Source organism: Dreissena polymorpha, chromosome 4, assembly GCF_020536995.1.
Source record: "Dreissena polymorpha isolate Duluth1 chromosome 4, UMN_Dpol_1.0, whole genome shotgun sequence".
Lineage (NCBI taxonomy): Eukaryota > Metazoa > Mollusca > Bivalvia > Myida > Dreissenidae > Dreissena > Dreissena polymorpha.
Window position 1 is genome coordinate 47,913,877 of NC_068358.1, and position 26,531 is coordinate 47,940,407.

General features: G+C 36.9%; 2 protein-coding genes across 2 annotated transcripts in view; both read left to right on the forward strand.

Moving 5' to 3' along the window:
- Positions 1 to 26,531, forward strand: part of LOC127880130 (pyroglutamyl-peptidase 1-like) — a 483,820-nt gene that overhangs the window by 73,555 nt on the left and 383,734 nt on the right. The gene's annotated exons all lie outside the window — the stretch shown is intronic.
- The window catches only part of LOC127880131 (coiled-coil domain-containing protein 124-like), a 35,376-nt gene continuing 18,593 nt past the window's right edge, over positions 9,749 to 26,531 (forward strand). The window contains exon 1 of the mRNA XM_052427371.1: positions 9,749 to 9,767. Coding sequence (XP_052283331.1) covers positions 9,765 to 9,767 — 3 coding nt within the window. The 5' untranslated portion in view covers positions 9,749 to 9,764. The remainder of the gene's footprint in view (positions 9,768 to 26,531) is intronic.

The window sequence follows — 26,531 nt, forward strand, 5'->3', positions numbered from 1 at the left end:
TTTTTTTCTATTGAAGCCAAATTAATATCCCATTAGATAGATAGATGATATTACAGCAGTATTCCTAGTTGTCTGCAAGTACTGCAGAAATCATGGATTATTATTTTACTGAGTCAGCCTTAATCTTTATATTATAATGTTTAAACAGATTAAGATGTGCAAATACAATTGAGGATGCATCAAGATTAAAAAATGGTACATGTATAAATTAATAAAGAATCAATAACAATCAGAAACTGTGCATTTTTTTCAGTATTGTGTGAAAGGATTGAGTAATTATGTGTTTTTGATATATGATATGTGAATTTGAATAAATATATAAAATTTAGTGATTTTCTCAGACAAAATTGTTAATTACATACCAAAGTATTCAGAATGTATTATTGTAATAGTCATTCGAATTTTTTAGTACAAAAGCACTTTTCCCTGGCATTTGTATTTATAGTAATTGCATATTTTATTATTCTGACAGCATTTATAAACTGTGTTCATGCAAGCATGAACACGGTTTCATTTTTTGAGTATTTAAACAAGAGGGCCATTATGGCCCTGTATCGCTCCACTGCTGAAAAAAAGGCTGAAAAAAATTTCTCTGCATGTGCAAATACTTAAATATAGGCCCTATTTAAGCACATGTACACTTTGTGACCTTCTGGGCTGGGTCAAATTTAACCACAGGGGCATAATTTGAGCAAACTTTGTAGAGGACTACTATATCTCACTTCATACAAAATGTGGTAGCCCTAGGTCCTAAAGTTAAGGACAAAAATATTTTTAAAGTTTTCATAAAATAAGCAAGATATAAGCGTATATAATGTTCAATTGTGTGACCCGCGGGTCAGGATCAAATTTGAGCCAAGGGCATAATTGAACAAACTTGGTAGAGGACTATGCGATGTTATGCATACCAAATTTGGTAGCCGTAGTCCGAATGGTTTCGACAAGAAGATTTTAAAGATTTCACAAAATAGGCGCTTTATTAGCGTTTATTCAGTTTTGTGACCTCCTGGGGCAGGGTCAAAGTTGACCCCAGAGGCATTATTTGAACAAATTTGGTAGAGGTTTATTAGATGTCACTACATACCAAATTAGTAGCCCTAGGCTCTATAATTAAGAACAAGAAGATTTTAAAGTTTGCACAAAATAGGCCCCATATAAGCGTATGTTCAGTTTGTGACCCCGGGCAGGGTCAAATTTGACCCAAGGGGCATAATTTGAACAAACTTGGTAGAGAACTATTACATGTCACTACATACCAAATTTGGTAGCCCTATGCCTTATGGTTAAGGACAAGAAGAGTTTAAAATTTTCACAAAATAGGCACTATATAAGCATATAATTGATTTTGTGGCCCGGGGCAGGGTCAAATTTGACCCCTGGGGCATAATTTGAACAACCTAAGTAGAGGACTATACAATGTCACTACATACCAAATTGTGTAGCCCTAGGCCTAATGGTTATGGACAAGATTTTTTTTTAAGTTTTCACAAAATAGGCATTATATAAGCATATGTTCAATTTGTGACCCCCGGGGCCGGGTCAAATTTGACCCTAGGGATTAAATTTGAACAAAATTTGGTAGAGGACTATTAGATGTCACTATATACCAAATTTGATAGCCCTAGGCCGGATGGTTATGGACAAGAAGATTTTTGAAGTTTCACAAAATAGGCACTATATAAGCATATGTTCAATTTTGTGACCCTCGGGGCAGGGTCCAAACTTGATCCCAGGGGCATAATTTGAAAAACTTGGTAGAGGACTATAAGATGCCACTACATACCAAAATTGGTAGCCCTAGGCCCAATGGTTATGGACGAGAAGATTTGTAAAGTTTTCACAAATATACCCTATATAAGCATATGTTCAATTTTGTGACCCCTGGGGCAGGGTCAAATTTGACCCCAGGGGCATAATTTGAACAAATTTGGTAGAGGACTATTAGATGTCTCTACATACCAAATTTGATAGCCCTTGGCCCAATGGTTATGGACGGGAGATTTTGAAAGTTTTCACAAAATAGGCCTTATATAAGCAAGTTTTCAATTTTGTGACCCCCGGGGCAGAGTCAAATATGACCCAGGGGCATAATTTGAACAAATTTGAAAGAGGTTCACCCCAGGAACATTCCTAGAAATTTCATCAGAATTGGACCAGTAGTTTAGGAGAAGATGTTTAAAGGAAAAGTTAATGCACGGACGCACGATGGACACAGGACCTTTGGCCAGTGGAGCTAAAAATCAAATAAAACATTTAGTTTTGATGTAAAATCAGTTTTTATATGCAAGTGTCTATTTCACTTATAAATTAAAACAGCATATTATACATTATTGAAAAGATTATTCCAAGCTTGATGTCATATTTCAACTTTGCATAGTGTAGTTAATTGAACATTGTATTGAACTGTATGGGCAGCTATTTTTTAATTTATGTATGTTGTATTATACAAATGCATTATTTCTACCACAAGTAGACCATATAAGGCCTACTGCTACTAAATAGGCACTGGTATGAATTTGACACTGTTTTGATGCTCATACAAAACTTAAATTATTACTTCACTTTAGTATATTAAAATTTTCAAGTTTTTGTTCAACATTTTTTGCAAAAGAGTGTCTTAATGCATTTGAAAATATACTTAAAACAAACTAAAAATGCATTTTAACATACCTTTTTCCTGGTAAAGTGTATTTGGGATGATAAAAAAATACACTTGAAGAGTATTAATGCTGGAAAAATGCAGAAAAAAATACATTTGTTTCTGTTAGAAGTGTGCCTGGTCTGCATTTTAAGTGTATTAAATGCACATCAAATGCAGATAAATACAATGCCAATACTGTTACATGTATTGTAATGGACATAAAATGCACTTGTTCTTGTAATTAAATGCTTTAGTGAATTGAAATAACCTTTATAACGTTTTAACAATTAATAATACCTTTTTATATAAATTTTCTTTGAAATGTGACACTTAATTGATTTTTGCACCACTAGTAAGAGATATAATTTGTGCTCATAATGCTTTATCATTACACTGTATAATATCATTGTTGTATGAAAATTACCCGTAAAATTCATGTGAAAGCTCAAGAGACCAATAGCAGCGTGCTATACCCTGCTCCTTTTTACATGACTTGATGGTATTTAGTCCCCAATTCTACATGGCCAAGGGCAAATTAATGTGCAGATTTGACAAATAAGTCATAACTGGGATCCAATAGGCAGACTTTCATATTACTTGTATTTAATTTAAATCATGATCTGAATTGCTCTTTGGCAAATCTTCCTTGGTCACAGTATTCAACTGAATTTTGTTCATGTTGTAGTGATTATATTTTCAATATTTATCAGACAACATCTTTCTTCAAAAGTTTAACATGATTGCTTGGTTAATTTAGAACAAGATCAATGCAAACATAACATAAAATGAAAAAATGTGTAATAGTAAAAATGGCAGCAAAAAGCACTAGATTATCTGCCTTAAATCTGAGACGTTATGTTCAGGGGATTTATCTGATTTAGGGGAAAGAGCCTGGCCTTTTTTGAGGGAAAAAAATTGCGCGAAATTCCGGATTTTGGGGAAAAAATCACGCTAAATTCCAGATTTTGGGGAAAATAAGGAAAGTCTTAATTATCAAATTAACATATTTTGCTGTTTTTAAACAAATTCAAGGCAACAGATAATTTAATTATGCAATATGTTATTTTTTCTACACTGGATAGGTTAACTTATGTATTTAAAGTAAAAAAAACACATTTTTTTTAAAGGGGAAAAAAATGAAGTCTGGGGGAAAATTAACCAGCTGAGGGGGAAAAAAAATCCGAGGGGAAAGGGCCGTTTTTCGGCGTGTCCTAAAGAAGGAAAAAAGCCCTGATGTTGATGTATTGGAATTTCTCATGAATAATGTGTTCCATAGTTGTATAATCGTATAGTTGCATGCATGAGTGTTGTCAATGTCACAATACCAATTAAAGCCTATAATTTACTAAAACAATTTGAAGTTTGATGTGGTTTTTTTCAAGATCTGTTATATATAATATATATATATTATATATATATATATATATATATATATATATATATATATATATATATATATATATATTGTGAAAAGTTAACATGCAATAAGTTTACTGTAATTAAGTGACAAATAGTTTTACTGATTTGGTTGGATGCATATATGCAGATATATCATGGTTTGTGCAGAGGACAGTAGCAAAAACAAGAGCTGTCTCCGTAGGATGACATACGCCCCCGATAAACGCTTTGATAGAAGTATGAGCATTTTTCAAAACCTAAACGCCGACCCTAAGTTCAAGGTCAAAGGGGTCAAAATTTGTGTGTATGGGAAGGCCTTGTCCATATACACATGCATACCAAATATGAATGTTACATCTGAAGCGACATAGAAGTTATGAGCATTTTTTCGAAACCTAAATGCAAACTGTGACGGATAGACAGACGGACAGTGCGATCACTATATGCCCTCCTTTGGGAGCATAAAAATGTGTTTCACTGTCACGTAATCGTTCATAGTTCATGGACGACACATAGTTACTAACAATGTTCATTACTCTTTAATTACCGGTGTGTAGCATATCATTCGATATCTCGTCATGCGCGTTTGCCAAGATGACGAGATTTGCATTAACTACCATTTTCTCGTGTCACGCATGTCTCTGCATAATGTAGGATAAAATATTCAACAACACCACGTATCAGTTTTTAGTCCAATTTAATGTCTAACATACTTAATATTTTTGGTTATACAAAATACAGTCTGATAGCTACATGATTGGATCTTTACCGATCCGTTCTCCTCGAAACCCAAACCAAGTCTCCTTTACTGACTATCTTAATGTACTGTACGGAGAGACTAATATTCAGGTTTTTACACGCTTAGCAAACATGGTGATATAAAGTCTTAATGCAAACAAGCATCACCCTAAATCCCTTATGTCAACAGTGTTGGTCACTCCATCAAATAAATGCCTCGTTAAACATACAGACTTAAGATATAAATTATCTTGATCTTCACCCATGTTGACTTATTGAACTGTACAATGAGTGCAGGGATAGGTCATGTTTACTTTCTCTTGATAAACTGACCCAGGCAATTTGAACCCAGTTTCTACATGCAAGAATCAACCTAATGTCTATCTGTAATTAAATATAATATAATGTTTATGTATATATGGATACATAATTAATTTATGTATTAATCTATGTTACGTAACATCACATTGTTTTGGTAAATTAGTAATGTAGTTAAAAGAACAGAATCATCAATTATAAAGTTATTGATTATAAGTGTTGCTGGCATATTTGATGCATTCATCTAGCTATAAGAAGGTCCCTGTTTTATCCCACTGGCACTGAGCGAGGGTTCTCAAAATCTTTAAACAATATGAATAAGTACATATAGGGTCGAGAAAGCCTTGTTGATATGGGGCTAAACACTGAAATCAAAGGCGACCCAGGTTAAAGGCCGAGGCCAAATAAATAAACCAGAGGTCCGCATGAGCCTGCTATACTCTGAACAAGTATTGTTTCTTCTCAGAAAACAGGCTTAAGTGTCTTACTAAGCTTTAGACTATGAGTTTCAGTGCAATCTATCTAAATAAATTGGTTAAATTAAATAATAATTTGTAAAAAATAAACATTCTGCACAAATCCAATTATTTACTTTACCTGTGTGCATGAATCATTTCAGTCTTGATGGTTAGTGAACTATGTCAAAAGCACCATAGCTATGAAACACTTGTATTTTGAATATTGCAAGGTCCACAGAAATGATGCTGATGATAATTCTACACGATCATGACATGAAAAATGATGAATTATTAGATATATTTCTAAATTCCATTTCCACCAAACAATTGCGGTTATTCCACTACCAGTTCACATGCTTCGTACACAGTGAAAATAATACTATTCCACTCAACAACCGTGACACATGTACTCAATTTTTCAACTTTTCGCAATTAAAATTGTCTTCTACTGTTATTGTTGTTGTTGTACTTTTGAAAGTAGTTCGAAAGATGGCGACTATTAACCCAGAGATTGATTTATGAAATAAATCGTCTGCTGATCCAGAGTGAGTCTTCAACTGCGGTTTAAAAGTCTTAAACTGGGGTTAAGACGCGCGGAATGCACATTAATTATTTAACAGTTAACTATAGAGTTAAGAGACTTTGAACCCGAGTTCAAAGTGCCGTTTGCACATTAAATCCTTAAACCCGAGTTCAAGAGTTTGAACCGCAGTTCAAAGTGTGTCTAAAAATAGATACAAATCTCTTATCTACATAATTCAGAGACAACCAATCAGCGGAGCTTAAACCACAATTAGCTATATATAGAAGGTAAATGCCGCGATTTCATTGGTCCTCTCTTAACTATAGGGGTTAAGAGACTTTAAACTGCGGTTCAAAGTCTTAAACTGCGGTTAAGAGGCGCGGAATGCACATTAATTATTTAACAGTTAATTATATAGTTAAGAAATTTTGAACCCGAGTTCAAAGTGCCGTTTGCACATTAATTCCTTAAACCCGAGTTCAAGAGTGTAAACTGCGGTTCAAAGTCTTAAACTGGGGTTAACAAGCGCGGAATGTACATTTATTATCTAACTGTTGAATATATACAGTAATAATACTAGTTGTTAATTCATGTTGTCGTTTTATTACCAAATTTATGGATGTAATCGCTAAATTATCTCAATTTCTTAACCCGGAAGTGGATAGTTCCGATTTATTTACGGAACCACATACATTGATAAATATGAAAAAACACTAGTTTAATAATATAAATCCTTTATTAATCAAAATCATATGTTCAACCTCTCCTATACCACTTTACCATCGTAACGATTTGGAAACAGACCGGACTAAAACATCCGTATTAATAATAATAATCACAAACAAATAAAAGCTTTATTTTCAAAACGTTACACAAAAAAGAAAAATGGAAAAATGACATGTCAATATTTTTTTATGACAATTTAACTTAACTAATACAAGAATAATGGTTATGCATTAATTAAAAATAATTTAACAAAGCGGGATGCTAAGAGTTCTTTATCGACGCACTCCCACTCAATGAGGTCTATTAATGTATAAAGTTTCAAACTGATGCTATTAATACTTTTAACGAGACAACGACGGACAAGTGATCCCTATAAGAAAACATTGGGTAGAAAACAATATTGATGCACAGTATTCGATACAAAAGCATTTGTTCGTTAACAGAAAATAATTTAAGTGTAACATAATTATACTTTGTACAACAACCTCAAGGTAGACACAATGTAATACAAATTTGTAGTTAATTAAATAAATAAACTATAAAATGAATCATAAACATAATAGTCTCGCGTTCTGAGAAAACTGGACATAACGCTGTTGCGTAAATTGTCATCCCAGATTAGCCTGTTCAGTCCGCACAGGCTAATAAGGGACGATAATTTCCGCTTTTATGGAATGTTTCGTTTTCAATGATGTCTCTTCTTAGCGAAAGTCCAGATAAGGCGGAAAGTGTCACTTTACGCACAAGCATTATGCCCATTTTTCTCAGAACACGCCACAATTATGCATGTTCAAAACCATTTCTAGCTACATTTCCCACATTCTCTTTCACTATTGCTTTAACTTATATTTTTATGGGACCGTTTCATCAAAGATCGTACGACAATCTTAATTTATAACTTTAATTTAAAAACTAAAAATATACAAGCTGTTGAAAAAAAGCTCCGCAAGATATAAGCCATCGGTAAGAAAATGATGAAATAAATGATTTTACTTGAAATAAGCAAAAATATGCTTCGGTCTGTTAAAATAATGTTTCTTTGAAATTCGTATCGTATTCTAAATTTGTCGTACGATGTTTGATGAAACGGGCCCATAAGAATATAAGTTAAAGCAAGAATTTGACAGTGATCTCAGCTATATCATACTCTTGGACACACTCAAATACTGTTTACAGAAAACACTATATTTGTAACATAATTATACTATGTCCAACAACCTCAAGGTAGACATAAGTGTAATACAAATTTGTAGTCAATGAAATTAACAAACTATAAAATGAATCATTAACATAATTGTGTCGCGTTCTGAGAAAACTGGTCATAATGCTGGTGCGTACATTGTTATCCCAGATTAGCCTGTGCAGTGTGTAAACTAGGAATAAATCGGCCTTATTTGTGGAGATAAATAACGAAATACACTTTTGTACAAAGTCTACATCTTAACGTGTCTTTTTCGATCGTAATCACCTACCATTTATTGACCTTTTTGCCATTCAATAAAGCATACAATTAAATTAAAAGTACGCTTTATGGAATTGCAAAAAGGTCAATAAATAATAATGCCGGTTTCACGGTCCTGAACAAGGGGTTTCCGCGCGTATATATGAAAAAAAAACTGCATATTTTACAAATTGAGCTGTCTTTGCATGTACTTGTATATTGAAATCTGTTTACTAGTGATAATGAGTGACAACAATCTAGCATTTAATGATACCATAAATCTATACTTTTAATTTATTTTACGCAAGTATTTTATATCCCTATTGTGATCAAACGTGATTGCTTGTTTTCATGATATTTCGAACACTGCAGTAACGTACGATCTTTAAACGTAATAGCAGAGGTTACATTGCCAGTACCCGTTAAATACGTTATTATTATGTTAAAACTGGCTAGTATATATACTATAATACTATGTAGTTCATGTTCATCCATTTCGGACAAATGTCTTTTTGTATGCCCCCGAAAGTGGGCATATAGTGATTGCACTGTCCGTCTGTCTTTCCGTTACACTTTGCGTTTAGGTTTCGAAAAATGTGAAAAAAGGGGCATATGCCATCCTATGGTGGCAAGCATTGTTTAAACATGTTAAAATATTTTATTAAAGCAACTGTTTAGTTATTGGCTTTAAACTTTGGCTTAAATGTCTGCTCAATATGCCAAGAGATGACATGAAGGCATAATAAATTGTGTTTATTGACCTGCCACAATTAAATAAAAACAATTACATTTATCAAGAGGATTTATTTAATCTGTAACAAGGTAAGTTTTTACAGACATTTCCATTTCTGAATATTTTTTGTTCTTAAAAATGGTCGCGAAGATGTGCCAAATAGAGATTGTTATGGTAACCGTATCACGATGCGGTTCATCAAATGCAAACAATAGCGAAATGGCCGCTGTCTTGACGGTCAAAACTTGCGCATGTGAAAACCTGACGTCATTATCGGAATCCCCAAAACCTCCTATGATATTAATAAGTAATCAAAGTACTGGCAGTACTGGTGTGACGATGCTTTTGAAGAGGATGGATATAAAACGTCAATTTAAGTTTATCTATATCACCACAATTGTGTATGTTGATACGAACATTTGGGTACGATAACAAATTTGGGTACGAAAATTTTGGGTACGAAAAAAATTTGGTACGAAAAAAATTTGCGTACGAAACATTTTTGGTACGAAAAAAAGTTTAGGGGTACGGGGAAGTAGTACCCGTGGGTAACTTGACCCATTGAGCGAAACTGGGAGGCGGGTCACATTCTTGTTCATTAAGTATGGCAATACATTCATGATGATTCTCGAAAGTAGGTATGAGCACATAGCCGGACCATGTGAGCTCAATCGTATGAGCACTTGACTATCCGAGTTCGCCCACGAACATATGGATAAGTTAACTAATAGCGAAATGACCTTATACATGTATATGCTGAAATCTAACAATCGAACGAAATATCAAACATGGTATGTACACTTAGGTGGTTGTGTAATTTCTGTTAAAATATCGTATTCAATATGTAAATTTTAAATGATTGTGCCCGCACTTGAGTTTGTTGCCTTGTTTGAGTCTATACGCGCCTAGGCTGCACCCAGTGTGTGTATTTGTGTTTTTCCAAGGTAATGAGTTATCTCCGCGCTGAGGCTGCATAATGTTGGGACCCGGAGTGCGTCCAGCACTCCTACCTAATAAGATTAGATTGACGACAGTTGGGACGAATTTTGAATGATAGCTGCAATTTCCAGCTGTTTGTTTTGTACTGAAATACTTTTTAATTTTTATATGGTCAAATGCTGCGGGGGGGGGGGGGGGGGTAATGAGATTTTCCGGAAAAAAACAACTGTCAGGAATGGTGACCACAAAACATACAAAATATAACATTGCGCCGGGAGCGGGAATCGAACAGGTGTCGTAAAGGTGAAAGAACGAACGTCCTTACCACTGCGCTAGCGGGACGGACAATCACGCAAAGATTTGTGTGTGTATTTGAGATTTATTTACAGGTCGTCCAGCGTCTTCTCGACTACAGATGTATCGACCTGCCCCTGTGACCCTTCAGGGGAGAAAATAAGGTCATATTATACATCATAGCACGATGGCCAATGAGACCTTAATGTGACTAGATGCTCTTTTTTTTTTTTTTTTTTTTTTAATGGATTATGTAGTGGTTTGCCTTTTATCAAAATGGTTTTTGCAGTATTCCTATTATCTCTAGATTATCATTATCCTTATTGGCATTAATGTTAATTCCTTATAGTTTGTGTGTGGTTTTTGTGCTCTCCGCCCCAAGAGGTGTTAGTGGGGGTTCGAGCGGGATACAGAGGGCGCCCCGATTCCAGAGGCGCCCCTGGTTCTTTTAAGTGCCCGGTGTACAGCACCGATACACTGCACCCCCCGTTTAACGTCCCTCGCGGAGGACTTGTTAGTACATAAACATAGATTAGTACAGATATAACTCTATTGCCCTGTGTCTTGTTGTAAATTCACATGGGCTCTCTCTGTTGTGCTGGTGGATATTGTCAGGTGTTTAATGGTGTTGCAAGGGTCAGAATAGTTTTGAAGTTTAATATAGTAGAAAAGGGGCTGCGTTTGTGTGGTTGGACCGAGATGACTGGTTGGTTGTTGGTGGTACAGGGAGGACAATATCTGGTTCTACACTTTCGTTCTTTGGGAGAAAATTTTCGCGCGCCTTTATTTGTTTTTGAGAGAGAGAGAGAGAGAGAGAGAGCGCACGTTCTTCTTCCTGTTTATATTGCTAGTGGTTACACAGATGGTAATTATATGTATTAGTGCATTTTGTTCAGGAGGGAATAGATCTGGGATGTTAATGCTGACCATCCCTCTAATTCGATCTGATCCTCATAGTGACAAGGGTAATACGTGCAGGTTAGCAATACAAGGTTTGCAATTCAACGTCAAACGTAACAAGGCACAGGCATGCAAGGAAAAAACTTACACTACTCTACAAGAAAACATCACCTACGCTACAGTAGGGGAAACAACAACAACAAATACCGTCACCATTCTCTTTTTATTTTTATTTTTGTCATGTTGGGTATGTCATGTCAACGGGGCCAGAGTGCACGGATGTCATGTCAACGGAGCCAGAGTGCACGGGCGAGAGATATCTCTTCAGGCGCGCCCTCTGGCCCAGCTGACACGCTCTACTCAACATGTTTAAGTCTTGTACATATGGGAAAAATGTTAACTAATCGCATTTAATTACAACAATATTTACACCTATAGGGGTTGCACTGTGGGTAAATTTGCCCACGTGCGCACTTACTGCGTCTTCCGATCCTGCGTGGAAGTATGTTGTCTGTGTGCTTTTCCCCTACCTTCGTCGTTGTTGCTGATTACAGCTTAAGAGAAGGAAAGCGAGGGTCTCGCGGAACCCTGGGTTTTGTTACCTAGAGCGCTATTTGGTTGTAAAAGAAGGCTTAGAGCTTATCCATAGTGGTCGAAAGGGGCCAAGTGACATATGTATTGGGGGGGGGGGACGTACCCTTCCGTCGTTTTAGTATTATTAGTCTTTATCTATTTATTTATTTGGTGTAATTTTCCTATATATCATAAAGCGCAGACGAGGAAACCGCGAACGTTCGTTATAGACAGCTCCCTCATCTTTGCCTTGTTTATAGTATTGTTTATTTATGTATTGACGTCAACAAGGTGTTATTGGACACTGCATTGTAATGTACTACCAATCCAAAGTACATTTGGACCCCAAATACAAATATAGGTTCTCGGCGTGCACATTACATGCAGTGTTTCTATATCTATTTATTTATTGATGCAATTTTCCTCTTGTCATAAGTACATAAGATAGTCATTATTAATTGGAATCTTTAAAATTACATATATCATGGATTGTTTTACGGTACAGTTTTAGAACCAAATTAATTAATAATAGTATATAAGTTCGAGCCGGGCCCAGACGAGTGGCCATATGGACAACACCGGAGTGACCATCGTCCGAGACCCACCCGTCATTAGTACATAAAGTTGCCATTATTGATCTGAGTTTTTATTTATTTATTTATTTATTTTAATTTTTCCTATAGGGCCGGGATAATATGGTTAGGTTCAGTTCGGGCCCAGACGAGTGGCCATATGGTGCACACCGAAGTGACCATCGTCCGAGTCCCGCCCGTCATTAGTACATAAGATTGCTATTATTAATTTGAATAAATGAAGCAGTATATAACTGACGGTATGTGTTGTTATTTCTATCTACCGCTAATAGTCCAACGGAATATTATATTTTATCTAAGTAGCCCGTGTCGCGCAAAAATTTAAACACGTGCAGTCGCACAACAGGAGCGATTCCGCTTGGAGGCATCAACAGTGAGTCGCGATTAATGATAAGTGGGTTTTTGAAGGCCGCTATTACCCCTGCACTTAGTTCTAGTCTCTGTTCAGCGTGTTTAGGGCATATAAAGAAAAGATGTTCAAACGTGTTATGAATGTTGCACTGGGGGCAGAGGACAGTTTTGTAATAGTCGCCGTGCAATCTGGTCACCCTTAGGCGCATGCGCGAGTAAGCCCTGTCCTCCCTTTTAATGGGACTATAGATGTTAATCTTATGGCTAGGGTTGGTTAATATCGGTAAATTATGATCGGCGCAGTAAATTGACCATTTGTGATCCTGTTCATTATACCCTTTTTGGTTAATGATTGCAATTAGTTCGCGCGCGCTAGGCTTTAAATCAGAGGGTAGACCTTCATGGGAACCTATTCTGGCAAGTTGGTCAGCGTGTTCGTTACCCGGAATGCCTACGTGACTCGGGATCCATACGAATTGGAGAGTGATATTGTTGTTTGCTAGTTTTGTGATTCCCTTTAATGTTGCACATATAAGGTCGGGACGCGTTTTCGATGATCCTGCATTAAGTGCTTGTAAGGCGCTGAGAGAGTCGGTTAATATCGCGTAGTTTGAGCGTTCGTGGGTTTCAAGTTCATTAAGCCACTTTATGGCGCTGTTTATTATAGCTAGTTCGCAAGCAAATATAGACAGTTCTTTATTGTATTTTACCTTGCACTCATGTATAATGACATTTTTGGGTTGATACACTACAAAAGCCGCGCCTGCTATTTCAAGTTCCTCATTTTTGCTACCGTCAGTGAAAATCTGGGTGTAATCCCCATATTTATTTGTTACATAGTTTTGAGCTATAGAGCCACTGTTTGGGTCGTTGTCGGATTTTTTAATTAATGTTGTCAGATGTAAGTCAATATTTGGTTTTGATAGATTTCTTAAGCTAAAGTAAGTAGGTTCCTGAGTTTTAATGTCAATAGTCTCATAATAATTTCCTAGCTCGAGCACGTTCTGCGCGTACGGGAGACCACTCTTCTTTTTCCTTTTTTGGTAGGCCGGGTCTTCAGTAACACTAAGGTTAATTGGGAGGTGTGGTCCCATAGATAGCGTGCGCGCGCGGTATTTTAGTTGGTTAATTTGCCTTTGTTGACCCAGTTCTATCATTCCACATTCAGCGTGCAACAGAACGGTGCTTGTAGATTTACGTGTACCAGTTATAATTTTAAGTGCCGTATTTTGGATTACTTGTAATTTATTGAGTAATGTTTCACTGGCTGAATTGTACGCAATGCTTCCGTAGTTTATTTTTGCCCAGATAGTGGCTTTATAGATACGCATAAGGGCTTTTTTATCCGTACCCCAGTTGTTTCTTTGGATGCATTTTAGAAAGTTGAGGTCCTTTTGGCAGCGTACAACTAGTTTAAGGATGTGGTCTTTCCATGTTAAATATTTGTCAAATGTCATACCCAAAAAAGTAATGTTGTCAAGAAGCGGAAGAGGAGCACCACATAGAGTAAGTTGTGGGGGGTTAGGGGTTTTCTTAGATCGAGTTGCTTTACGTGCATTGGCCGCTACTTTTTGTGCACTGGCAGGGAATAAGATTGCTTGGGTTTTTGTGGGATTTATTTGGAAGCCATACGATACGCTCCAGTTTTCTATTGCAGTTAGGGCTTTTTGGATTTAGTAATTGCTAGATTCGGTGATTTAGATGTGGTCCATATTGCACTATCGTCTACAAAAAGTGATAAATTGATTAGATCAGTGTTATTTTGTGAATTATGTGCCTTAATTTCTCTGTCTAGGGTGTTCATAGTCACGGAAAATAATATTGGAGATAGGACACTACCTTGGGGACAGCCGTTTATAGTCTCAACTGATTCTGATGTCGCGTCATGCAGTCTCACTTTTATTTTACGCGTTGTAAGAAAAGCTGCAAGCCAGTTGAGCATTTTACCCTCTATTCCTAAAGTATTAAGTGTTTTAATGGCGTTTTCGTTCCATAGTTTATCGAATGCGGCTGTGAGGTCTAAAAATACGGCTGCTACGGTTTGACCAAGATTTTGGGCTCTTTTAATATCAGCTTCAAGGCGTACTAAATGATCTTCGCAAGAGTGGTTAGATCTACAGCCCGATTGGACTTCTGAAATTTTGTTATGTTTTTCTAGATACGCGCAGAGTCTCGGTTTTATCATTTTCTGCATTAGTTTGGTGAACGTAGAGGTTAAAGAGATCGGCCGATATGAGGCTGGAGAGTCTTTAGGCTTATTGATTTTAAGGATCGGAATTATTGTGGCCTCGTGCCATTCATCAGGAAGAGTACCTTCAGACCATGATTTATTATAAAGGGCAAGTAATTCTTGTTTCCCCGAGAGTGGAAGTTGTTTAAGTATCTTATAATGGATGTAATCGTCGCCCGGCGCGCCGTTTTTGCATGTAAGGAGAGCTGATTCGAGCTCGAACAGGCTAAAAGGAGCATTGTACTTGTGAGTTTTTTCCTCGGTAAGAGATTGTAACCAGACAGGAAATTCATTTTTTGTTTTAATTTTCTTTGCAATAAACGTTTCAGAGTATCCTTCGTCACTGCTTACTTTTTGATAATGTTTTACCAGGGCAGAAGCTTTATCAGCGTTAGATACAAGAACTTCGTTGTTAACCCGAAAGATAGGTGTATTAGTAGGGGGTCTGCCTTGCATGCGCTTAACTTGATCCCATAGTTGTTTGCTAGTTGTTTTATGTGAGAGATTATTACAGAATTCGTTCCAGCTTTCTAATTTTGCCTTTTTTAATACTTGTTTAGCACTTTTGCGGGCTTCCCTATATTTGTCATACTTAGGTCCGGTTCTGATTCGGATACATTTTCTCCTACATTTTTCACGATATTTAATGGCGTCTGTGCATTCTTGATTCCACCATGGTACAGACCGTTTGAGTTTTTTAGGTGTTTTGCTTACAGGGATTGAGTTATCAAGCGCAGTTTTAAGTTTTGTTATATAGGATTTAAAGTAAGAGTTGGTGTCAGTATTATCTACATAAGGAAGGAACTCATTATTACACTGAGTTTTAAAGTTGTTCCATGGTTCAGGTGTGGCTTTGTGTATTTTCCATTTGTGTTGTGTGGACGGAAGGGTATTCTCTATTCTTGTCTTAATGTTTATTATGATTGGAAGATGGTCACTTCCAAACGAGTCGTCAATGACATTGAAATCGCTTATAGCTTGAAGATGGGCTGAGGTAAGAGCTAGATCGATCGCGCTGTCGGGTTGATCTTCGCGATCAGACAATCTCGTTATTTGACCGTCGTTAAGGAAGTTTATGCTGTTATTGTTAATTAATTTAAAGAGATTTTCAGAGTTATCGTCGCATCGTGGATCACCCTCGGGGTTCCAGCAGGGGTGTTTTAGATTGAAATCGCCAACAATAATATTATTCTTTCTATGTTCAACTAAATGGAATATTTTTGCATAATTTTTACACGTATTATCTTTAGTTTGAGCATATACGCATTGAATGCGGAATGATTGGTGCTTAGTCAAGTACAGTGTGAGGGCACACGATTCAATAGGGCAATCTTGATCAATGTTTATTTTAGTAAATGAAATGCCCGATTTTACATATATTGCTACCCCAGTGCCTATAAGTTTCTCTCTTTGTTCACCTCTCACAGGTTCTTGATATCCTTTTAAATGTACTTGTCTGTGATTACTTTTGTAGTTCGTTTCCTGGAGACATACTACATGCACTTCGTTGTTATTAACATAATTTTGAAGCTCGTACATTTTTGCATTTGAGTTATGAGTAACCCCTCGGGCGTTCCACGACATAATTGTAAGACTGTTTATATTATGAATATGAACTGTCGCAGACATTTGGGGTTTGGTGTGTTAAATTGACCTAACGTACGGGCTTAAGGCTACTGGATTAACTTAATATATTCCGTACGCGTGGCGAAAGAAGACCGGAAACGGCGGTGCAATCGCGTGTCCTTTGCGGAGGCTATGGCGCATGATCGGGGTCGAGCTGTTACGGGCCATGCGTAGCCGGTTTCTATGTATAATGAAGGGAGAATACGCGGGGTGGTCGGATATCCTGTGTCGTTGCTGATGATGGCGTTGTTGCCTAGGTTGTTGTTGTTGCCTTGTTTGTTGCGGTGATGGTATAGGATTGAGCATTTTTTTAGGGTGATCTGAAGTTTGTGAGCTGGAGGGTAGCTTATGCTGTTGTTGTTGCTGATGGCGGAATGTATGTTCAACATTGTTTGTGGCTACATTATTTGTGGTTGATGTTGATGCCGGTTGTTCGGGCGGAGTAGGAGTGGTATGCTCAATATTATATTGCGCCTCATTTTCGGGGAATTTGTATTTGAGTATGGACAAAATTTCTGTTTCAGATTTACCAACTAACTGTTTAGCTATTTGGGCAAGATTGGGTCGCTTATTTATAGCTTGAAGGTGTTTGATGTATTGATTGGTAACCTTTAAGTTTTTGCTGTTGATAGTAGATTGGTATTTGAGATAGATCGGACACATTGGACGCATGGCCGAACATCTGGCATTTAAAGCATCGAAGAGTTGCTAGGAGCGCGGGCTTAACGTTGTGGCCTAGTATATTTGTTGGGGCGTTTTCCGTCTTGAATGTGACCGTAATGACATTGTTTTTAAGACCACTATGGACTGCTTCTACATTGGATTTGTTTTTTAGATCGTTTTTTAATTTGTCTATATCCGCGTTTTTGGGAACCTGGATGACACCCCTTGCAAGTTTAGTTTGAGCAATTAGCTTGAAGTCAAATCTATCAAAGGAGAAATGTCTAGCTTGGTTGAGTGCGTCGTCCCTAATTTTGAAGAGGAGACCAGCTTTGGACTCTTTTAGGGGTCTTACTCTCTCAGAGCCTAGCAGTTTGATAAAGGCTTCCCCTATTGCCTTAGCCTTCTCTCGCGGGAAGATCACCGCGACAGTGGTAAGGCAAAAGGTAAGCCATATTGCCGGGGCATGTTTATGGGTTTGGGAGCATGATGGCCCGTTGGCAGGGGGAGTAGTCTGCTTCGTGGTCGATGGGGTTTTGGTCATATTGTCATTAATTGTCTGGGGAGTCACGGTTACAGGGACGACTGGGGTTATTGAGGTGTCATCGGTAATACGCGTCGCTGAATACGGAGCGCCAGACTCGGAGTCAATTGAGATGTCCCCGGGGCGGAACATTGCGCGCTTGATTTTAGGGGTTTCCGTCATTGAGGTTTCCTTACTGGAGAACGACCTCTTCATTCTCCTGAGAACTTTCTTAAATGGCCCGGACATAGTAATGATAGGAAGTGCGGTAAGGTTTGATTTAGAATAATACGTGTACGGTAGTCGTTTTTCTTAAGTTTATCTTAATTATTATTTCCCTTGTAAAATCTCAGTCTTGTTTTCCTTAAGCTGTTTGTATGTAATGGAAAGAAGCAATTGGGTACTTATGTTTGCGATTTCGCCGCTCGCGCAGTGTTCGGATTTAAGTTGATTGAGGAAAATTCTTTGTTCTTTACTTGCGAGTAGTTAATTATCTATCAATTATTTGCGGTTTGATAGGGACTTCGCGAGTAGTCTAATAGGTCTTAATTGAGAACTAAATAGGGCCCTTTTGATCTGTTACTTAGTACAGCGGTAATTAGTAGTAAACAGATGGTCCCTGTTTTCGCGTTCTAGTTAGTTTATTTTCAGTTATTAGCGGTTTGATGAATGATTCGCGAGTAGTCGAATAGTAAATGGTATCTACTTCTAATTGGTCTTAGCCTAATAGGGGTCTTTGGGCGCTTAATTGGTAGTCCGATAATTGGTAGTAAACAGAGGGTCCCTGTTTTCGCGACAATTGCAAGTGCTAATTGTTACGCGATCTCTAATCTTAATGAGCGTAGGTTTTTATACTGTAGAGGGTCTTTTTGCATTACACTTAAAGCGCTTATTCTGTATCTTATTTTCTTATCAAATAGCTTTTCTTGGAAAAATATTGTATGTTGATTAACTGAATACAATATTGAATTGATATAAAACCATGTATTATACTGTTTTCTATTGTTAAAACTTTAAAAGCACACTCTAATGAAAAACTATTGAAATTGGCGTTATTATCTTTTAAATGTTAAATTGGCTAGATTCTTTTAGAAAAGGTTGGCGTACTACGCTATAGACTTACTACTTTTCCGTAGCCCTTCTTTTTCCCTGATTCTACCGATTTTATCCACACAATTATCACTTAAATATCACCTTTCCTTCTAACACTGGAGCACTTGCTTTTAAATTAAACACTTAGATTTAATTATATCCCATTAATTAATTAGATAATTTTCCTTCTTGCACTGAAGCACTTTAACGCTAATTACGTTTTTATTTAACTCCACTTTTCGCCTTCAAATAGAAGATCTTATTAGACCCTAAATTTGATTTATTATTTCCAAATTAATTTTACTATTAATCCAATTTTATTATTTAATCCAATATTTCCAAGATAATCCGCTTAATTTCGCGACCTAACCTAACGCAACGAAAATGCCGAGGTGCGAAGAATACGTCCGAACACCGCGAGATGAGCGACACGAATGGGCAATCACGCAAAGAAATGTTGTTTTATCTATATATATCATAGCAGTGCAGCGTTTACAATTTGCAGGTTCGAAATCGTTCGCATTCTTTAGTTTTGTGATCACGTAAAAAGTTAATTTTACATGTTTTTATTCGCAATTTATTTACTAAATCGAGAACAAATATCAAACAAAATAGAGAAAATATATAGTTATTTCATTGGTCCATAAAAATAAAATGGATGTAAAATTACTAATTTGAAATTAACGTTCTGATACACTTATTGAATCTGTTTCCCCAGGATATGCTGTTCTATTTATATTTACCTTTATCAACACGAACGACAACTCTGCTAGGAGAATGTTATCAATGAAAAATCAACGAGCAATCTCCTACGCAGTGGCGAATGCCAAGGGAAGTAACTGAAAAATCGAGTTATCTCAATCGGACTGGCTCGGTCTTTTACATAGGTCGCCATTGTGAATATTTTTTTTACTGGTTATCAAACCTTGGACGCTGCTGTTCCAGCATCGTCAAAAACATCATTTTGAATGAAAAAAAAATATCAAATTATAGCGAAAAATCAATTTCTCTGAAAACACTATTTTCACTATCAAATATTCAACTCAAAATGACCCGAATATAGGGTGCATCGCTTTGAACAGCTATTACTTCATCAAGTGTGAATCGATTTCCATGGACTCGGTCTTATTAAACGCAGAAATAAGCGATCCTGTAATGGCTGAATCAGTGTACCATGACATTCGCGCTGTAAACAATTAATATTTGTTGGAAATTTAAAACCGCTGGCATGTTTCAATAAGAAAGACATTTGTCTTTCGAGGTTTAATGATTTAAATACTGAATGCATTATGCATCCGTTGCAATGAGGCTCGAAGTCACTAGGCTTAGCTATCCGTTATACAGTCAAGTTACCATTACCGGATCAGTAGCGTAATAAGGTTGTTCTGATGAAAAGCAATAAATGTTTTAAGACTTCTTTTACACCAGTTTGATTAAATATTACTTTGCTTACTGATTCAGCACATAGTTTTATTTTTAATCGCAGGCAAAATGTATTTGTGATACCTTTTTTTTTGCCGCAGAATTCATGCATTAACGGATCAGTTGTAGCCATAACGGATCACGTGATCGAAACCACTCCGGGGGCATCTAACATGCTATTTGAATTGTCGACACATGAACTGTGTTGTTAACAATGACCAAGTTACATTGCCAGTTATAAATACGCATATTATCACTCTTGATCCGTTATTGCCCTAATTCTTCATTTCATTTAAGGTGTTGCAAAATCTTAAACACGAATCAAAACTGAAACGGAGTTTTGCAGGGAGAAAGACTACTAAATGGCCTTTAAATTAATGCGTAAACTCTTTCCTTTTCAACAGAGTTTTAGAATGTGTCCGCGAATAATGTTAAACCTCTTTTTGGAAACGAGACGGAAGTAAACAAAGTCGTATATACATGTCGCCAAAACATACCAAAATGTTTAACAACGAATAGCTCCAATTACGACTCAATCAATGCATTAAAAAAAACGGCATTGAAGATGCTGTGTGCAAAATATCATCTAAAAATGTCAACTATTTATCGCGATACGCATAGTCTTCAACATCAAAGTGATGCGCTATGGGTAATGATCCGGTAATGATAACTTGACTGTACAGTCAGTCAACCAGTTTAGAATAACCTGGCAAAAAACGTTAATTCACAAGTCCAGTCCACAATAATTTCTTTCGGGATTTAGTGTCAATGTGAGATGATGTAAAAATAAAGGGTAAAATTTATTTTGTATGATAACAGGTTAGGCCAGACGGCATATGCATTTTTTTGTCAAAAATAGCCTTTTTAAGTTCACTTTTTCGGAAAATTATTTTAAATCATTCAACTTACAGAATTTGTATTTCAAAACATTATCATGGCATTTGTTTTCAATCAGCAATTTTTGTATTTGAAAATAATAAAGCCTTCTATTTCCATATGCGCATTTCAAAACATAACTCATTCAATCAGTTCTGGTTAACTTTTTGCTGCATTTATCCCCCCCCCCCCCCCCTGTAAGCATAATACAAAAGCTTTCTTACTAAAACGTTGTAACTTTATTCCTTTACCTAATGTATACCTTAGACACTTATCATTTTGTTTTTAGTGGGGCATTATGGAAAATTAAATACAAATTTATCGGAACTGCTGATTTTCCAGAGCTGATTGACATACTGTACACTAATCCGAATCGACTGTATTTCGGTTAGGGGTATTTCTATCAGATTTATACCATAAAAGGATCACAAAGAAAATATATAAATATAACCTTATTTTCTGCAATAACCTCACACTTTTGACGAAGTCTGCGTTGTCTGCAAAACCACTTTGAAGTTTTCTTTCTATATCTTGGAATGCTGTTTCAAGCGTACGTAATAATTCACTAACTTCATCCGCCGCTATCTTGATAGAAATGCGCCAGGAACAAAACAATATCACATGACGAAATTGGTTAATAATTAATGTGCAGAGACAACCAAACACCTAAAAGTCTTAACCTATTTTTCAAAGTCTTCAACTGCGGTTTAAAGTCTTAAACTGGGGTTAAGACGCGCGGAATGCACATTAATTATTTAACAGTTAACTATAGAGTTAAGAGACTTTGAACCCGAGTTCAAAGTGCCGTTTGCACATTAAATCCTTAAACCCGAGTTCAAGAGTTTGAACCGCAGTTCAAAGTGTGTCTAAAAATAGATACCAATCTCTTATCTACATAATTCAGAGACAACCAATCAGCGGAGCTTAAACCACAATTAGCTATATATAGAAGGTAAATGCCGCGATTTCATTGGTCCTCTCTTAACTATAGAGTTAAGAGACTTTGAACTGCAGTTCAAACTCTTGAACTCGGGTTTAAGGATTTAATGTGCAAACGGCACTTTGAACCCGGGTTCAAAGTCTCTTAACTATATAGTTAACTGTTAAACCGTGGTTTAAGGAATTAATGTGCATTTCGCTTGCCATAATTCCCTGTCAAATACGCTTATCTACGCCTGTATCGATTCCCTGTTATCTACGCATTTCTACTACCCTATCTATTGCCTGATATATACGCGTTTTTACGGTTTACTAACGACTCGCCCCCTTAACGACTCGCCCCATAACGACTCGCCCCACTTTTTATAACGACTCGCCCCACTTTTATAACGACTCGCCCCACATGTATAACGACTCGCCCCACATAGTTTAATTTCGATTTTATTAAGTCGGTAAAAACTGGTGGGGTATTGAAAAAATATCTTAAGATTTTTAGCATCTATGTTAAATGTAAACAGTACAGATTAATAGAAAAAGAAATATACAAGAAAAACTTTTTTGTGTTGATGGTTTATTAGATACTTATGTACTTATATTCAACAACAACAACTTATAAAAATAGAAAGTTACGCAGTGTGTATAATAATATCAATACATTGAATTAATAAGAAAAGTTTACAAAAGACAGTAATACATCTGTAATCAATATAATTATATCTTAATATTATCAACATTGAATTTATGAAAATGATTTTATTCAAACGTTTTATTCGTAACAAATTTAAACACTATTTACACAAACAACAACAGCATCAACAACTTTTAACACAGGTCCGTACATGGCTGAACACAAGTCCAGCGGCTGACTAGTTGAGATGGAACGCTCGATGTATCTTTTCCACACTCCCCAGAGCTTCCCCTAAATTTATCTTCGATTGTACGTTTTAGAAGTACTTACCAGTGTTACCACATTTTATGTGATGCCACCGTGAACAGTTGTCACATGTCACCGCTCTGGAGTTTTGGTACACCCGTCGTAGACAAAACAAACAAGGAGGCGCAGGCATGGTGTTAGTCGAATTATCAATTTAAAACAGTGGTATACTATAATCATGTGTACATCTTTAAATACTAAACTCCGCAGTGGCACGTATTACTCAATTAAAGTTATAACCATTAAAGTAATTAAACAAATCGTGGTATTAATTGATTTATCACAAATGGTTTTTTGTTTATTTGAAATCATTGCAAATTTTCCGCGATAATTGTTCACACCTACAAATTAAAAGAACCGCCATTTAATTAGCATTTAATGTTTATTTGAAACCATTGAAAACTTTCCGCGCTAATTGTTCTCACCAAAATTTAAAAGAAACGCCATTTGATAAGCATTTTAAAGTAAAGTTTGTGTGAAAAACACAAAAGGACTGATGCGCATTTTATAATATGAAAAAAGATTTTTAAATCGTGCGTTGTGTATTCAGATCAACAGGTAATAAATAGGTAGATTTAAGATTATAATGGTAATTTTAAAATTATAAATAAAAAATTATCTTACAGATGAATTGTGTCCGTAAAATTTCTGCAAAAAATAAATTTCGGCAAAGACCTTTTTTCATTTTTCTTACCTTTCAATACCCGTATATATGAAAATATCTTTACCACGAAGCAAGGTATTCACGCTTTCGCGATTATGACACGTGTATTGTTGATTGTCATCACCCGCCCGCGGTTATGTACCTGTCAATTATATTGTTAATTCATCGGTCTCCTTTATAACGATAATCCCTAAATTCTTGAGTAATTTAACATGGGAATCTTTAATTGTCGATATGATCTTAGCCTTTGCTTCTTTTTATACATATAAAGGAAAGTATGACATGAGACACATGTGCCGATATCCAATAGTCTTGCTTTATGATAATATTGTCACTGAACAAAGATGTAAAAAAAAGCATCATAAAATAAAAATTATTACTTTTCAGAATATGCCTGCAATAGACGTATATAAGGTCAGGTATAAGGCAAAAAAAACGCTGAACGATGGTTATCAAACAATGCCGAACCATAAATTCATATTATGAATTGATTTCATTTATATTACCATATATAATATAACATTTTATTTTAATAGGGCGAGTCGTTATATATGTGGGGCGAGTCGTTATGCATGTGGGGCGAGTCGTTATAAAAAGTGGGGCGAGTCGTTATGGGGCGAGTCGTTAAGGGGGCGAGTCGTTACATTACCGTTTTTACGCGTCACGATTTAATTTGCTATTTAAATGCTTAAAATGACGTTTTAAGTGTAACAGAAATGCATATACACCTGCGTTCATCATTTTTCTAAACTGTCGAGTAAACATCCGGTAATGTTGCTATTTAAAGTTATGATGCAATTGGCGACCAATCAAGACGAGGGTTTACCATTTGACATGCGTAAATCACGTTCCGGGATGTGCGCGCTTCAGGCATTTCGTAATTGTCATGTATTGTAATGTAAGGGACACAACTCGTATTGTCTTGTTAAAGCATGCAGTCATGAGTTACTTGTATTGAGATTTATATATATGTGAATCTATGAATAAAGCCAGTTGTGAGTTACCCACCGACGAGTTCAGAGTTATTACATGGTGTCAGAAATCTATTAAAAATCGGCGCAATCAGGCGATTGCATGACAATCGTACGTTGCAAATCTGTTGTTAAAGGTTCATTTTATACAACAGCGAAATGGCTTCGAAGGGAATCAGGCCATTACCGGAATTTAACCCGTCAGAAAGTGCATCAAGTTGGGAAGACTACAAACGGGACTTCATAATTCATTTGGACGCGCTAGGTCTGGACGACAAGCCTGGAAAAAGAAAGGTTGGTGTCCTACTTGCCAACATGGGGAGAGAGTGCGTAAAAATTTACGATTCGTTCGCGTGGGCGCCGGAAGTTGTTGCCAATCAGGATGCTGGAATCGCGGCAGTGCCAGCCGAGGATAAATACCATCTAGAAACAGTTTTCACAAAATTTGACAGACATTTCGGAGTGCATAATTACCGTAACATTAAAAGACAAGAGTTCCTCAACACAAAGCGTGGTAACCTGTCAATAATGGATTACATTTCGGAATTAAAAAGAAAGGCCGAACACTGTCAATATGGGGAACAAAAAGAAGGGTTAATATGTGACATGATCATTAATGGCGTGAATGACACAAAGTGTAGTGAAAAGCTAATGGAGATACCGGTTACACAACTTACCATCGAACGTGTCGTGCAGGTTTGTAGGCAAATAGAATTGACCGCGTCTCACATCAAATCACTGGGCGAAAGCCCTCACGTAAACATCGCTAGAACGCATCAAAACCCTCATAAGCAACAAAAATACTGTGCCAAGTGTTGCAGAAAACATGAAGTAAGGAAATGTCCCGCCTATCAAAAACAGTGTGACAATTGCGGTGAGTTTGGCCATTTCAAGGCATCCAAATTATGTCCTGCAGTCGGTGGGACATCGCATCAACAAAAGGGGATATCACACAGAGGGGCACGTGGCTATGGACGTAGACTGCGTCATCGCGGAAGTGATCGGGGAATCCACCGTGGATATCGGGGCCGTGGAGGTCAACGACGTGTCAACTACACCGAAGCCCAGGAAGACCAGGTCGAGGAAATGTTTAACCAGTTTGAACATGCGGATGTGAACGACGTATTTATCGCAACATCGAGTGAAGATAATCATGAATGGTCCGCTAACTTGAAAATAGGGTGTAAAACGATAAAATTTGAAATCGACAGTGGCGCAATGTGCAGTGTCATGTCATATGGAACAGCGAAGCTATTTGAAAAGATTGCACCAATCACAAGGAGTGATGTTATTATTAGCGGTGTCAATGGGCCAGCAGTGAAGGCGCTAGGAATGATTACATTGCTGTGCGAGCATAAAAATATCAAGCGTTCGGTTAATTTCCAGATTATGAACACTCCAAGAGGCATAAACTTGCTTGGAAGGGATGATTCAGTTGATTTTGGGCTGATCATGAGAATACACACCGCAAGACTTGAAACAGAATCTATCATTGAGAAATATAGTGACGTCCTTGGGGAAGAGATTGGGTGTATACCGGGCGAGTACGAGATTAAAATCGATAAGTCAATAGAACCAGTAGTTCATGCACCAAGACCGGTTCCAGTCGCGATTCGTGAACAATTGCAAGCTGAACTAAAACACTTAGAGAAATGCAACATTATTGCTAAAGTAACAGAACCTACGCAATGGGTCAGTAGTTTGGTGTGCGTAAGGAAGAAAAACGGAAGAGTGCGAATATGCATTGACCCCACAGATTTAAACCGCGCAATCCGAAGAGAACATTACCCAATGAACAGTTTTGATGATGTTGCCACAAGATTGAATGGGAGTAAATACTTTACAACGCTAGACGCGAATATGGGTTATTACCAAATAAAATTAACTGAAGAGAGCTCGAAGCTCACAGCGTTTAATACTCCGTTCGGCAGGTACCGATACCTGCGGATGCCGATGGGCGTGAAGTGT